Source organism: Lepisosteus oculatus, chromosome 4 (genome assembly GCF_040954835.1).
Source record: "Lepisosteus oculatus isolate fLepOcu1 chromosome 4, fLepOcu1.hap2, whole genome shotgun sequence".
NCBI classification, from domain to species: Eukaryota; Metazoa; Chordata; class Actinopteri; order Semionotiformes; family Lepisosteidae; genus Lepisosteus; species Lepisosteus oculatus.
This window is the reverse complement of record NC_090699.1, coordinates 20,655,562-20,668,579: the sequence shown is the minus strand read 5'-3', so window position 1 is coordinate 20,668,579 and position 13,018 is coordinate 20,655,562. Positions and strand designations below refer to the sequence as shown.

Genomic DNA, 13,018 nt, shown 5'->3' with positions numbered 1-13,018 from the left:
CAGTACTTAATTTCTTAAGCCTTTGGAGTCCAGATTTAAATGTAATTTCCGGCGTTGGAAGTTAAAGGTTGTTTTAGTTTTTCCCTAATAGAACATTAACGCTTCCCAACAGAAAATAAGAATTGGATGTTTGATCCACTCTTACAAACTCCTCTGAATATAATGTAACGCATACGGCCATCAGGGTGGGTAAGAGCCGGCTTACCCTGTGATAGCAAGACTACAGCTACTGGGCTGTAGAGAGATCTCTCTTTAGCTCACCGGGCTGGGTCCCTGTTGAATGACGCGGGAGTCCAGGGCTCGAGCCTCCGACGGTGGGGGTCCGACCCAGGGGCCCCCACCTGAACCCCGTTGCGTTACAATATTGAATCTCTGTTTCAGTTGCAAAAAAATATGGTTTCCTGCTTCAGAACTTACTGCTTCTGTTTGTGAAAAATCAATTTATCAACTAAATAATTTGCAATACTTGTGAGTTTAAGGTAATCGCTGTTAAATTTTACCACGGATCAATCACACGCAGATTTCTGTTACATGGATGGGAATGTATTAGTGCATGTACATATTCATAAACCTCAAAGAAATATTTCGTCTTTCTCAATTCCAATACATCTATCGCCTCGTAAATAAAGTCATCCTTACCGGTTGATGGCGCTGTGAAAAACCATAAAGAAAGGAGGCGTACTTTTCTTTCTGTGGTTTGACGACATCATTACTTCCTGTAGAGTTAGGAAACGCACGTGTGGTTTTCCTCATTTAAAATGAGAAAAAAAACAATTTCTTTAAATCTGTTTTAGTTTTCAGATTATGGTTTCTATTAAATAGAATGTATTGTGAGGTATTATTTTATAAACTAGTGATAAGAGGATCTGTTAAATTAATATAGTCTTTTTTTAGATATCTGAAAGTTGTTCAACACAATATTTGGTTCGGACTTTTAAAGCAAGATGGGACCGGTAAGTTACTTTCTTTGTAATTTGTAGTTTGTAATTGTTTGTAGTTTAAGTTTAAACTTGATAAAATATTCTAAATAAAGCAATATAACTCCCAACATCGCATTTTTGGCTTTATAATTTTTAACGCGACATGTTCATGAACACAATTTTGTTCAGAATATGCTCGTCCCTGACTGCCTGCTACCAAATTGTTGACGTCTTGAATTATTTATTTTTTTTGCTAGAGTTTCCAAGTGCTTTTGTTCGCAACAACACGTCATTTCTCTGTTTTTAAACTTGTCCTGACGGATGGCTTCATTCTTGTTAATGCTAAAATTAATAGACTGTAAGTGAGCTGTTAAAAACATTTAGGACACTGGTTCTTTGATCTAACTTGATTGACTTTCCACCTGTCCACGGCAGAGGAGGAGTAAGAAGAGAACCCCAAGTTTTCGCAAATTGCTGAAAACCAGCAACCTCAAGATTGAAAACAAGCTGAAGAACCGACAGTTCAAGCAGCAGAGCAGCGCGAAGAAGTACCGCAAGGAGCAGAAGAAGCTCCGACAGTCCCTGAAAGATGCGTCCAGCCGAATCCCCGCCCCACTGGAACGGTACAAGAAAAGACCAGGTGTGGGACGTTTCTTACTGTTGTTCGACCGGGTGGGCTTATTTCAGCCACGAGTGGCCCATTCCCTTGACCCGGATAGCTCTGCTCCGTCAGTGGCTTTCCGATTCTCAGGTTTACTTGCGCGCTAATAATAATAATAACAACAACAACAGGGCACAGTGATAGAATCAGAGCAGAGTAGACCCGCTTGTCACACGTGTATGTCAGATGAGACTTGGCAGAACCTGAAAAGGATGGAGATACAGTTCTCTCCCCGTTGCTTGACTTCAAAACACTTTATGCACTGGGGAGTTAGTGCACCAGTAATTGTTTCTCACTTTATTTGGCAAAACCATGACCCTCTCTTTAAACATGGTATTACAGTATAAGGTGGGACAAAAGAGAAGGGTCATCTGGCTAAACAACATACTGTAATGGCATTGCCAGGACTGCAAGAATGAATTGAATTGATTTATGTGATGTATTTGCCCACACTTCACCTTAGCCTGGTGGCGTTTTGCAAATGTCCCGTGAGGTGTCCTGAAAGAAACCAATGCTGGCTCTCTTAAACAGAGGAAGAGGAAGATGAGGAGTTTGAGGAAACCCTCCCGGTGGACATGATGGAGGAAGACGACCTGGAGCAGATGAAGGCCTTGGCCCGGAAAGCCTCCTTCCTCACAAGAGACCTCTCCTCCTGGTAAGAGTGCTTGAGTCCTGTCTGAGTTACATGACAAAGCAAAACCATGAACACCTGCACCATTGCAGCCTTTGGCTCAATTTAGATTTCCCTGGAGGTATTTCAGCACTGTCCTGTAAGGAAGTATTTGAGCCAGGGGTTTGTCATCTTTTGTGTTTCAGTTTATAAGATGATAATTTGTTATCATAAGAAGTCAGTGTATTTATGGGTTTTCAACCTGAAGTGTTCTGGAGTGCTTTTCAGATTGCAGGGGACCTCTCTATCAACCAATGAAGTGCAGCATCCACCTTTCTGTCACTTTGCATCCTACTTCACAGCAGACTAGCTGGAGGAGTTAGGAATCGCTACACGAAGTGAATTAAGGGGGATCTTTAAGGAGGTCAGACTTCCAAAGCTAGAGTGGAATTTTGCCTACTCGTAACAACGGTGTCAGGGGATCTTTAAAGACCATGTCGATGGAACCTCGGTTTGACATCACTTCTGAAGGCCAGCACATCCTACAGCTCAGGCCCCCCCCTGTCGCCTTACAGAGGCTTGATTGGGAAGGACGGCCCCTACTGGCTTATCAAGACCTTGTGCTGCAGGCTGCCAAGTTCTAATGCTGCTGCCTTTTATCTGTTCCTTATGATACAACCGAGACAAAGGTAACAGTGGCCAGAATAGGTGCACTGTTAATTTTTTGCATTTCAATTCAGTACGTTACAGTCTTTTTATTTAAATTGTTTTAGTTGCCTGGCTTTTTGGTAACAGTAAAAACCAATAATAACAAGAAGAGAGGAGAACTGTGTTCTATCAGCAGTACTGATATTGTTTATTGTTTAGCAGTATTGTTTATCAATGCATAAACAGAGCCGCTTTCCTTAGCCAAGAACGTGGAGCAGACGTCCCAGTCATTCTTTTTTGTTTCCCTGAACGTGAATCTGCAGCGCACCCGTTCATGGCAAGAAACGCAAACTGGACAATGTGGTCGAGAACTATGAGAAGATGCCAAGAAAGATGCAGAAACGGGAGGAAAAGGAAGTTATTCATCTCCTGCCAATCAAAGACAAAACGGGTGTTATCCCCCAGAGCATGGAGAAACCAGGTGTGGTGCCAGCTTTATCGCCTCCCATGTATTCAGCCCAGTGATCAGCTGGAACAGTAAACCTGATTGCTTTTCGGGGTCACTGAGACCGACCGCCCTTCAGCTTTGAATGTTTTCGGTACCACAATCGGACAAGTTTAGAGAAATAATGGTTTTTTTTTACATAAAATTCAGCTCATGCAGATCAAAAATGTGATTCAGATTGTGATGTGAAATCACGTTTTGGTTTTCTTCAGTGTTGGAGAAAGTGGTAGAGGAGGCAGAAGAGGAAGACACTAATGCTGAAGAAGGTAATTGTAAAAATGCAGAAGGGCGTCGAGCACCTTGTCACCCAGCACTTCACTCTCTCACCTGTTTTCTGGCTTTATTTACTGTACATTCCTTTGTTTTATCAAGTAAGTCACTTGCGAACGGATATCCACTGGCACTGATGATCCAAAAGGTCCTTTCTACAACAAAGGCCAGTTTACTGGAGCTGTCTGACTTGACTACATGCTCGGGGTTTGAACTTGTGACTCTTCAGTCCAGAACCTCAACCACTGCTGCTCACAGACAGCTGTTAGAAACTGGTTTTGTCATCATGCCTTTTCTAATAGACATCACATTTATTTTCAGTGTGCTCGGCCTGTTCATCCCCTGATCACCTAATGTCCCTTTCGGTTTTCCCAGTTTCAGTTTCATATATCCCTGTCACAGTTTTCTGAGAACGACCTACAGTAATTGTCCCGTGCCTGTTAATGCATGTTTCCTCTAAGTGAGTGTCCCGGAGCCGCTGCCCGTCCTGAGCAGACAGGAGATGCTGTCCCAGCGCAGGCAGAGGCTGGAGGAGCGGAAGGCACACATCGCCGAGCTGGGCTCTGCCATCCTGTCAGAGCCTGTTAATAATGTGAGTTTGCTCACAGCAAAGAAGAGAAGTTGGTTTCCATCCTGTGAGGGAGCAGACTGATTGTCTTATTTCAGTTTTCCACCTGCGTTGCAAGCTCTGGAAGATATTTCCATGTTCCCTCTGTGTCTCAGTGAGAAAATAATGGTTACATTCATTCCAGAAATCTAAATGAAATGCTGGTCCTTTGTATTGTGTTTTCTGCTTGAGGTTATTAGCTGGTCTAATTAGTGTATAGCTTACAACCAGCCTCTCCTCACGGGTACATGTGTAAGCCACTGTATATTAATTCTTTAATCATTGATTGGGTTTATATTGCCGGATGCCTTGCAAATATATCGCTCTGTTGATCAAGTTATAAGGCAGCATTCTGTGCATAAGCTTGGAATTACTTTAAATAGCATTGTAAGCACAGCGATTTGCCTTATTTTAATTAAATTGTATATTAAATATGTGTTTAACTATACTGTATTAATGCTAATTTTGTAGAGGATTGAAACAAAAGTGTAATTCATTATTTTAAGAGCGATGCATTTCATTTAAATACTGTGCGTGAATCGGCAATGGAAAGCATCGACGGAAACCTCCTTCCAAAACAGTAAAAGTAGTTGTTGAGCCCCAATTCAAAAACATTACACCACTTTGCACTTTTCTAGAATGCATCCCCAGTGTATTCTAGTACACTGATGTAAGTCATATAGTTTGGTTACTGGAAGGAAATTGTTCCAAAGATTTTTGACTGCCACAATCCCTGTTCCCCTTAGTTTTCACTTCTGTCCTCAGGTTCTTTTGTCACTGTTGTTGCTGAAGGAGTCCACTATATTCCAAATTTTCAGTATCTTTAAAAAATTTGTAGTCCTCTCTGTTCAGCAAAGCACATTACTTTTAAGCCGGAGTTCCTTTTCTGTGGACTGATACCAGAGAAGACCTATCCCTTTTGCAACATGCTGGTCAAGCCTGTTATTGTTTTAATGTACATATTATAACATGTTTATCCTCTCTACCTGTGCAGATTAAAAAGGTGAAAGAGCTTCGCTCAATGCTGATGGAAGTAGACCCTTTTGTTGCTGTGACTGTGCGAAAGCTTGTGATGGTCTCTCTGATGGAAGTGTTTAAGGACATTGTTCCGTCCTACAGAATCCGTCCTCTGACAGAAGCAGAAAAGGCGACCAAGGTAATAACCTGTTGATTTAATCAATCTTACCTTTATCCAGCCATAGAAAATGCTCGTTGTAGATACTGATTCCAATAAGGAAATGTTATCTTTCCGTGTAATTAATGTTTGAAAATGTAAGGCTTCTGCAAACCTTTTGTCTGTAAATGTTTGAAAATCATTGAGCTAAAAACATGAATGTGCTGTCTTATCTGTCATTTTTATTTTCCTTAATCAGGTCAAAAAGGAAACCCAGCAGCTGCGAGAGTTTGAACAGGGCTTAGTCAGTCAGTACAAATTCTACCTTGAGAATTTGGAACAGACTGTAAAAGGTACTTAAACTCCATCATTTATATTCAGTATTAATTTTCTGTTGTTCATTTAGAAGATTGAACGTTAAAATTAAACCAATGCAATCATTTTTGTGTATATGAATTGTTCATTGATGTATGATTCCTGTGCTTTGGTGAAATTCTTACAATCATTCAGGTTTATTGAACAGATTTTATGAAATGATATAAATGATGTCAGAGCAGACACTCTGGAATGTTGATTTTTTTTACAGGATATGTTATGATTGCATTTAATGAAAGAGCTTTTGGTTTTATAGATATTGGTTTCTTGAATCTGTTTAAATAAGTATGCTGTTTGGCTGAAGTTACTTTTTCCAGGCAACTTTTAGGAATTGCTGGCAAAGCAAGAGTGTGGAATTGATGTTGCAATTTCTCTGCAGACTGGAAACAGATGAAGAAGAAAAAAAGCGATGCTGTTTCCCTGAAGGCCTACCGTGGTCTGGCAGAAGTAGCACTGAAATGTCTGTGTGAGCTCCTGACTGCTTTTCCTCATTTCAACTTCCACAACAATATTATTGTGATGATCGTACCGCTCATGAATGACCCTTCTAGAAAGGTGAATGTGCTAAAACTCAAGACACTATAAGCTGTATACATCATCTTAAAGATGATTTTGGGGAATAAACAAGTGTGGAGATACAAATTTGATTGGAAAAAAAGGTTTGCTGTAACAAATCCCAAAAAGAACTTAGAACCAATTTTCCTGATATTTTTTCTGCACCACGCCTTCACCAGACTTGATTCAGGGATGCGCAAGAATAGGCCATTTATCCTCTTTTGTATGAGATGTATATATTTCAAATTTTATAATCATAGATTCTGTTAAAGTTTTGTAATAGGATATTAAATAATTATTACCATTATATTAGTCCCAATAATATCTACCATTGGAACTAAGTCAGGTCTAGGCTTATGGGTCACTGCTTAATTATGCTGCAGATGTCATTGACCGAACACCATCTTTGTGCCATTTGAAAGTGTTATAAATGGGTTTTGGAGACATATTTTTCAGTTCCAGGATTCAAGGATCTTTCAGTGCTGTTTGATAAAATATATTTTTCTGTTTCTCTTTCTCCGGAGGAGAAAGGGAAGATCTTTCTCCCATTTGGAATAATCCTTGAAATTATTTTTCCTTCTACAGGTGTCAGATATGTGCTGTGAAGCAGTGAAAAAGATGTTAAAACAAGACAAAGTAGGACAGGCCTCCCTAGGGATGGTTAAAGTTATCTCTGGCCTTGTTAAAAGTAGAAACTATGATGTCAAACCTGAGGTAAGTTTGTCTTTTATCCTTTATTATTTAGCGTTTTTATCTTAAGTGTCACTTAAAAATTATAGTTTACAAAATGTTCAGCAATAGAATTAGCATACAAGAACAGTTTTGTGTTTACCTAGTGTGCCAAGCTGTGATCGTTGATCAATATTCATTTTTTGTACTAAATATGTATTTTATGTACTAAAAATGGTAAAATACGTTTTTGTATGTTAAAAGGTTGCAGTCTCAGTCTAAACACTTGCTAAAGAAGGCTTAGGAATAGGTGCAGGGTATTGTCAAATACTGTTAATATCTGTCAATGTATTTTCAATAGCAGAAATTTTTAAAAATACAGTAAATAATCAGAGTGCTATCGGAGTTCAGCATCCCCCCTGTCCTGGTCCATTGACTATGATGCAGTCTCCCGGCTCACAGTTAATGCTATAGTTTATTTTTTAGAGGGCATTAACCAAACCATGTGTGCTGTATTATATAATTCTGTATATAATGTAGATGCCACAGACTGTTTGTTAAATTAGGACAGTGCATTACCTTCTCCCATTAAAACCCTATGCTGTTTATTTGTGAAAAAAGCATTGCATTTAGATACTGTGCCCTGTTTCTTTGATCTTCAGATTAAATGTGGCTTTTAAAGACACTTGGTGGTTTTTTTGTCATTTTGTGAAAAGGGAAAAGTTTTTTTTTATTGGTCTTGCAACGACAGGTGCTGAAGACTCTTCTTTGCCTGAGAATAAAGGAGATGGAGGTCATGAAGGATGCTGAAGACGTCGCTCCCAAGAAAAAGTTTATGACTTTCAAAGAGAAGAGGAAAAACCTGTCCAGAATGCAGAGGAAGGTCAGTGTTGTCCCTGCAGCAGGTCGTACATTGTGTGCTTTGGTGTTGCCCGAGTCTGACTTTGCCTGCTGTGCTCTTCTTCTTGCAGTGGAAGAAGGCTGAGGAGAAACTAGAAAGGGAGCTTCTGGAAGCAGAGGCGTCGGAAAGCAAAGAGAAAAAGATGAAACTGGTGGGTTCTTGATGATCCCAGGTAGTGTTGTGTTCATTGTGAGCGCAAATGCTTGTTCCAAACAGATTCGAGAAAACAAAAAACAGTAAGACTTAGTTTGCTGTAGCTCTATAATGATTTGTGACTAACTTTGAACACTTTTTTTCTTTTTTATTGAGGGTTTAGGGTTTAAACCCTCTTAACTGTCCTCCTGCATCCTTTGTGGTTTTGAGAACATGTATGAATAAGTGTCTTCTAATATGAGTGGTTTGGTACATGAGCACTTGCGGTATGGTATTCGTGCCAGTGGGACAGTGTTTGAGTACTTAACATGTTCTACATCCACAAACCATAAAAAGTTTTAAATCTATGAACACTGTCCTATAAATTGTATTGTCACTGTCAAACAGATCACAGGCCAATCACAGATCTCATCCGTCTGAATAAGGCAGTACCAGATGTTGTATTTTTACATATTTCTTTCTCTCTCCACCAGCACACGGAGACTCTGAACATTGTGTTCCTGATTTACTTCAGAATACTGAAAAAAGCCCAGAAGTCTGTTCTGCTTCCTACAGTTTTGGAAGGTCTTGCAAAGTAAGGCGTAACTTTGAGAAGCACTTTTTGTTTTATAACTGTCTTATTGTGCTACAGTGTAATCGCCTTGTTCTTTTGGAGCTTTGAGCCTCTAGATGCTGCTAAGGGTTTCAGTTTGAATCATATTTACCATTACCAGTTCTAAACATTAATAATGTTTTGCCTTAATGCAGTTAATTTTGTCTTTAGTCTACTTTAACTTTACAATCATAATATCTCAGTTTTGATGCCTTTGATGCTTTTTGCCATGTGTCTGAGAAGGCAATCAAACTACATTAGGTATAATAAATTATATATGTAATTAATACATCACTGATGTTTTTCTCCTAGAATAATCTTTTTTTTTTAATTAACAGGTTTGCTCATCTAATAAATGTGGAATTTTTTGATGATTTATTGATGGTGCTACACAACCTTATAGAATCAGGGGTGAGTGAACTATTGCAGTGTTGCTGAACTGATTGGTGAGATGGTATTACAGTTTTAATGTACCAATAAGACTGTCCCTAATCCCTCAACCTTCCCGTTTTTTTGTTTTGATGTCAAGGTTCTTAGCTACCGAGAGAGCCTCCATTGTGTTCAGACCGCCTTTCACGTCCTTTCTGGTCAAGGTACTGCATTAAATCATTGTCTTCTCTTCTGAAAATTTAAAATGTTTCTTAGCAATAATTGCAGTTTTTTTCCATGTGTTTAAACAGGTGATGTGCTGAATATTGACCCATTGAAATTCTACACACACCTGTACAAAACAGTCCTTAAGCTGCATGCAGGTAGGGTTCTTCATGTCGCAAACTGTTCTTCAAGCTGTTGCGAATCTCGTTGCACCTCAGCCGTTTGGTTGTTGTGAAACCAAAATCAAGAAGTGTTTAATTTGAGGATGAAGTGAAGTTTAAATTTCGTTTGCTTGGGAGAAAACGTCAACATAGTTTCTTAATTGTATTATTTCTAAAACATGCCCTGATGATGTTCTTGTCATCCAGATCCAAGCCCCACTGTGGTGGCTACACTGTGCAGTAGATGTCGTTCTTGACCTTGAGGTCGAGGTCCTAGCTAGTGGTTCCTTAAAATCCTGTGGCACAGGACTGTGTAAGAGTAGGAGTGCTAACGCCAGTGTCCTGGTTGAAGCCCCCTTTGGGCTTGAGGGAAACTCCATCCTCCCTAAAGTTCCCCCCGTAATTCTTAGTATTTCCTCACTTCTCGTACCTGCTGTGTTGTGGGGGTGTGGGTGCAAATCATCTGCTGTTTGTCATCCAGTGGGAAGAAGCGCTTCAGCAATAGATGAAGTGGGTTTCCTTCTATATATGAATAGCTTTGCAATTGTTTGGCTGGAAATGCACTGTACAAATGTAATAAATCATAAATTGAAGTCAGAAGCTGCTGAAGAGCATAGTTGTGCTTTATGTGTTGCTCAGCATCTTTTAGATAAGTTTCTGTATTGTCCAAACAGAATCTGCTCAGTCATCTGTTCTGTCTAGATGTACTATGTGATATTTTAATAAATGTCCCTACCATCCCGCAGGTGTGTCAAATGATGACATGGTTATAGTCCTCCAGTGCCTGGACATCATGCTGACTAAACGCAGGAAGCAAGTTACACTTCAGAGAGCACTGGCTTTCATTAAGCGGCTTACCACTCTCTCTCTGCATGTGCTTCCCAATTCCACCATTGGGATTTTGGCATCTGATCGGGTTCTGATGCATGTAAGTCGTACACTAATTTCAGGAATTTCCTTTCTGAAGATGCTTGATTACAGTACAATTTTTACATTAGTAACTTTACTTCCTTTCATTAATCATCATTCTGAGGCTGTCGTCCGAGTGTGCAGATGCTGTTCGATTGTAATATTCGATTGTATTCATTAGCTCCTGCAAATTGAGTAATGCAATTGTAAACAAATGAGAAAATTCTGTTAAATTGCATCAGTGGATATTATTGCCCGTATGAAGGAAATATGCCAGACTGGAACTGGAAATGTGGATTTGATTGCCGTTTCTTTTCCTTTTCTTTCTTTAGACATTCCCCAAGACGGATATTCTTCTGGATAATGAGTCGCAGGGCAGTGGGATATACCTGCCGGAGCTGGATGAGCCCGAGTACTGTAACCCGCAGAACACAGCTCTGTGGGAGCTGCAAACACTTCAGGTAGGCATTAATAAAGCACTGTGAAATGGAAACTCATTGATCAGTTAACTGCATTTATATAGAAATTCTAATTCCAGAGAATCTCTGAGTATTTTTCCATATACTGTAGGTAGGGACCTGTTTCACCCTCTACTGAAGTGCAGCCTCCACTCGGGTGACACCTTTCATGCTATTCAGTAAAAATGTAATACTGAGGGAAACAAAGGATGGATGTATCTTTTGCTAATAACAATTTGAATGTGATGCTTCAGTACTCTTTTGCCCTCAATTTGCCCTTTTCCTTAGAATTAAGCGTCTCTTCATTGGTGTCGAAACCATGCAGGATTACTCTTGTTTTAAGAGTGCCCAGTATGATGTCCCAGCGGAGAGGAAAGAGGAGAACTAGATAAACAGTAGTTCTTTCTCAAGAGGGGAGATTTATTTCAGAAATACAGTATACTCAGTGAACCACTCCTCCCACAGGAACTGAAAACTGGAAAAAAAAACATCAAAGGCTTCTCTACTTTCTTTCAAAAAATAATCCATAAGAATATTATTTTGGGGAGATTGGGAGAAAGAAGATCTAGACTACACATACACATATAGAGCACTTTTACACAAAAAAGTTTAAAAGTTTAAAAGCATGTACTAGGTACATGAGCCTATCATTTGTTCTGTTTCATTTCTCTCATAGAGGAGTAGGGGAAATGGGTGCTGTAACTCTTTCGCGTTCGTAAGCGCTCCCATCGGCCTAGCCCTTCCTGGTAGGAGGACCCATGTGGAGCAGCGAGGCAGCTTGTGTCCCGTTGCCTCACTGCTTTCTCCTGTGTTTTCCAGAGACACTATCATCCCATTGTGCGCAAGTTTGCTGCGCACCTCGCTGCTGGAGCTCCAGTGGAAGGATCCCGGGCTCTGGACTTGGAGCTGAGCCGAAGGTGAGACTTTTATCTACATTTCCCATTCCTGTTCTCACTGTGGGCTCTGTATCGCCTCAGTGTTGTGCTGACCTTGTTAAATCCTCTCTGTGTTATTTTATTTCAGCCTTTTGACATTTTGTTTTCCAGTGCTGGTGTTAAACGAGAATGCAGTGACATTTCTGTCTGCCTACAGATGTAGCAGAATGTATTCAGAATGGGCGTTAAAACCCCATAACACGTTACAGGGGCCCCGTCTTGGGTCACTGTACCGCGGCGTACTTCGTCGTTGTGATTCAAGGCCAAAGATGATCGATAGGTGACACTTGTGGTGCGTTGGTGTGAAAATGTAGGAATAAGTTGATGGTTCAACTTATAATTCACTGAGCTGTAACCACATTCTAATTATTTATACATGAATGGGTTTTTTGATTGAAAAGAATGTATATACAGTAGTTGAGTAATGTCTTTGTTCATGCTTTGTCTAGGTCAGCTGTTGATCTTTTTGAGAATTACAGTGTGAAAGGAATGACATTTAATCCTCCTGTGGCAGAACCGTCTTCAAAGAAGAAGGTTAGTTTTCATCTGACATCTGTTATCGTTAAGCATCTTTTTCTCCTTTTAAGCAGTTCTGGCAGCCATAATGCGTGAGTGATGTTAGTATTTGATTTCTTAAAAATCTGCCCCGTTGGGCTGCTTTCTTCTTTTTTGGGGTTTTCAGGATCGATTCACGATTGGAGAGGCCGTACTGAATGCCGAGTTGAATAAACAGATTGACGCAGTTCTCGGAGCTCCGTCTGCCTCCACAGTCATGGACTTCGCAGCACATGTAAGAAGACCTGATGGACCCCGTGAAATGAACAGCTAGCGGGAGGCTGGCAGAGCATAAGATACAATCCTGTCTGTGAAGCTTCCCTGGCTGGTGAAGAGGTGAGAGTGTTGCCCGAGAAATAGTTTTCAGTGGCACATCAGTCTCCACTTAAGGCATGAAAAATGTACATTTTTCTCTGTTTCATGTTAATAAATTCCATTATATATGCTGTGCCGTCTTAAACATCTGTATTATTCTTTTATTATGCAAATTTAAGACCTGGTAAATGTGGCATAGGTAAATTTAAATGAGGTGAACCATGAATTTTACTGAAACCATTTTACTGTTGAACTCAGGCTCACTTTAACCCCAGTCTTCTTTATCTTCGTTGTGATTCCAAAATCTGCTTAATTATTACATCAAGTACCTGTAACATGTCATTGATGTAAAACAAAAAAGACCTAAGAGTCGTATACTAGCTAGTCTTCTGTGTTCACATGTACAGTATATAGCATTCCTGGCCATTTATACATGTGTTACACAGGAGCATTGAATTGGGCAACGCAATGGACAAAGACTTGGATGAAGTAATACTATAAATAGTGACCA

General features: G+C 40.0%; 1 protein-coding gene across 1 annotated transcript; it reads left to right on the top strand.

Annotated features, from left to right (window-relative positions):
- Positions 1-707: 707 nt before the first annotated feature.
- noc3l (NOC3-like DNA replication regulator) lies at positions 708-12,640 on the top strand. Its single transcript, XM_015346370.2, has 21 exons — positions 708-953; positions 1,356-1,560; positions 2,113-2,236; positions 3,163-3,320; positions 3,557-3,610; positions 4,076-4,206; positions 5,216-5,377; positions 5,595-5,688; positions 6,090-6,265; positions 6,851-6,979; positions 7,686-7,817; positions 7,906-7,986; positions 8,462-8,562; positions 8,919-8,991; positions 9,110-9,173; positions 9,261-9,332; positions 10,082-10,263; positions 10,577-10,705; positions 11,522-11,619; positions 12,087-12,171; positions 12,320-12,640. Exons 1-21 carry the CDS (start codon positions 945-947, stop codon positions 12,464-12,466), a joined length of 2,406 nt encoding a protein of 801 aa, XP_015201856.2. The 5' UTR covers positions 708-944; the 3' UTR covers positions 12,467-12,640.
- Positions 12,641-13,018: the final 378 nt, after the last annotated feature.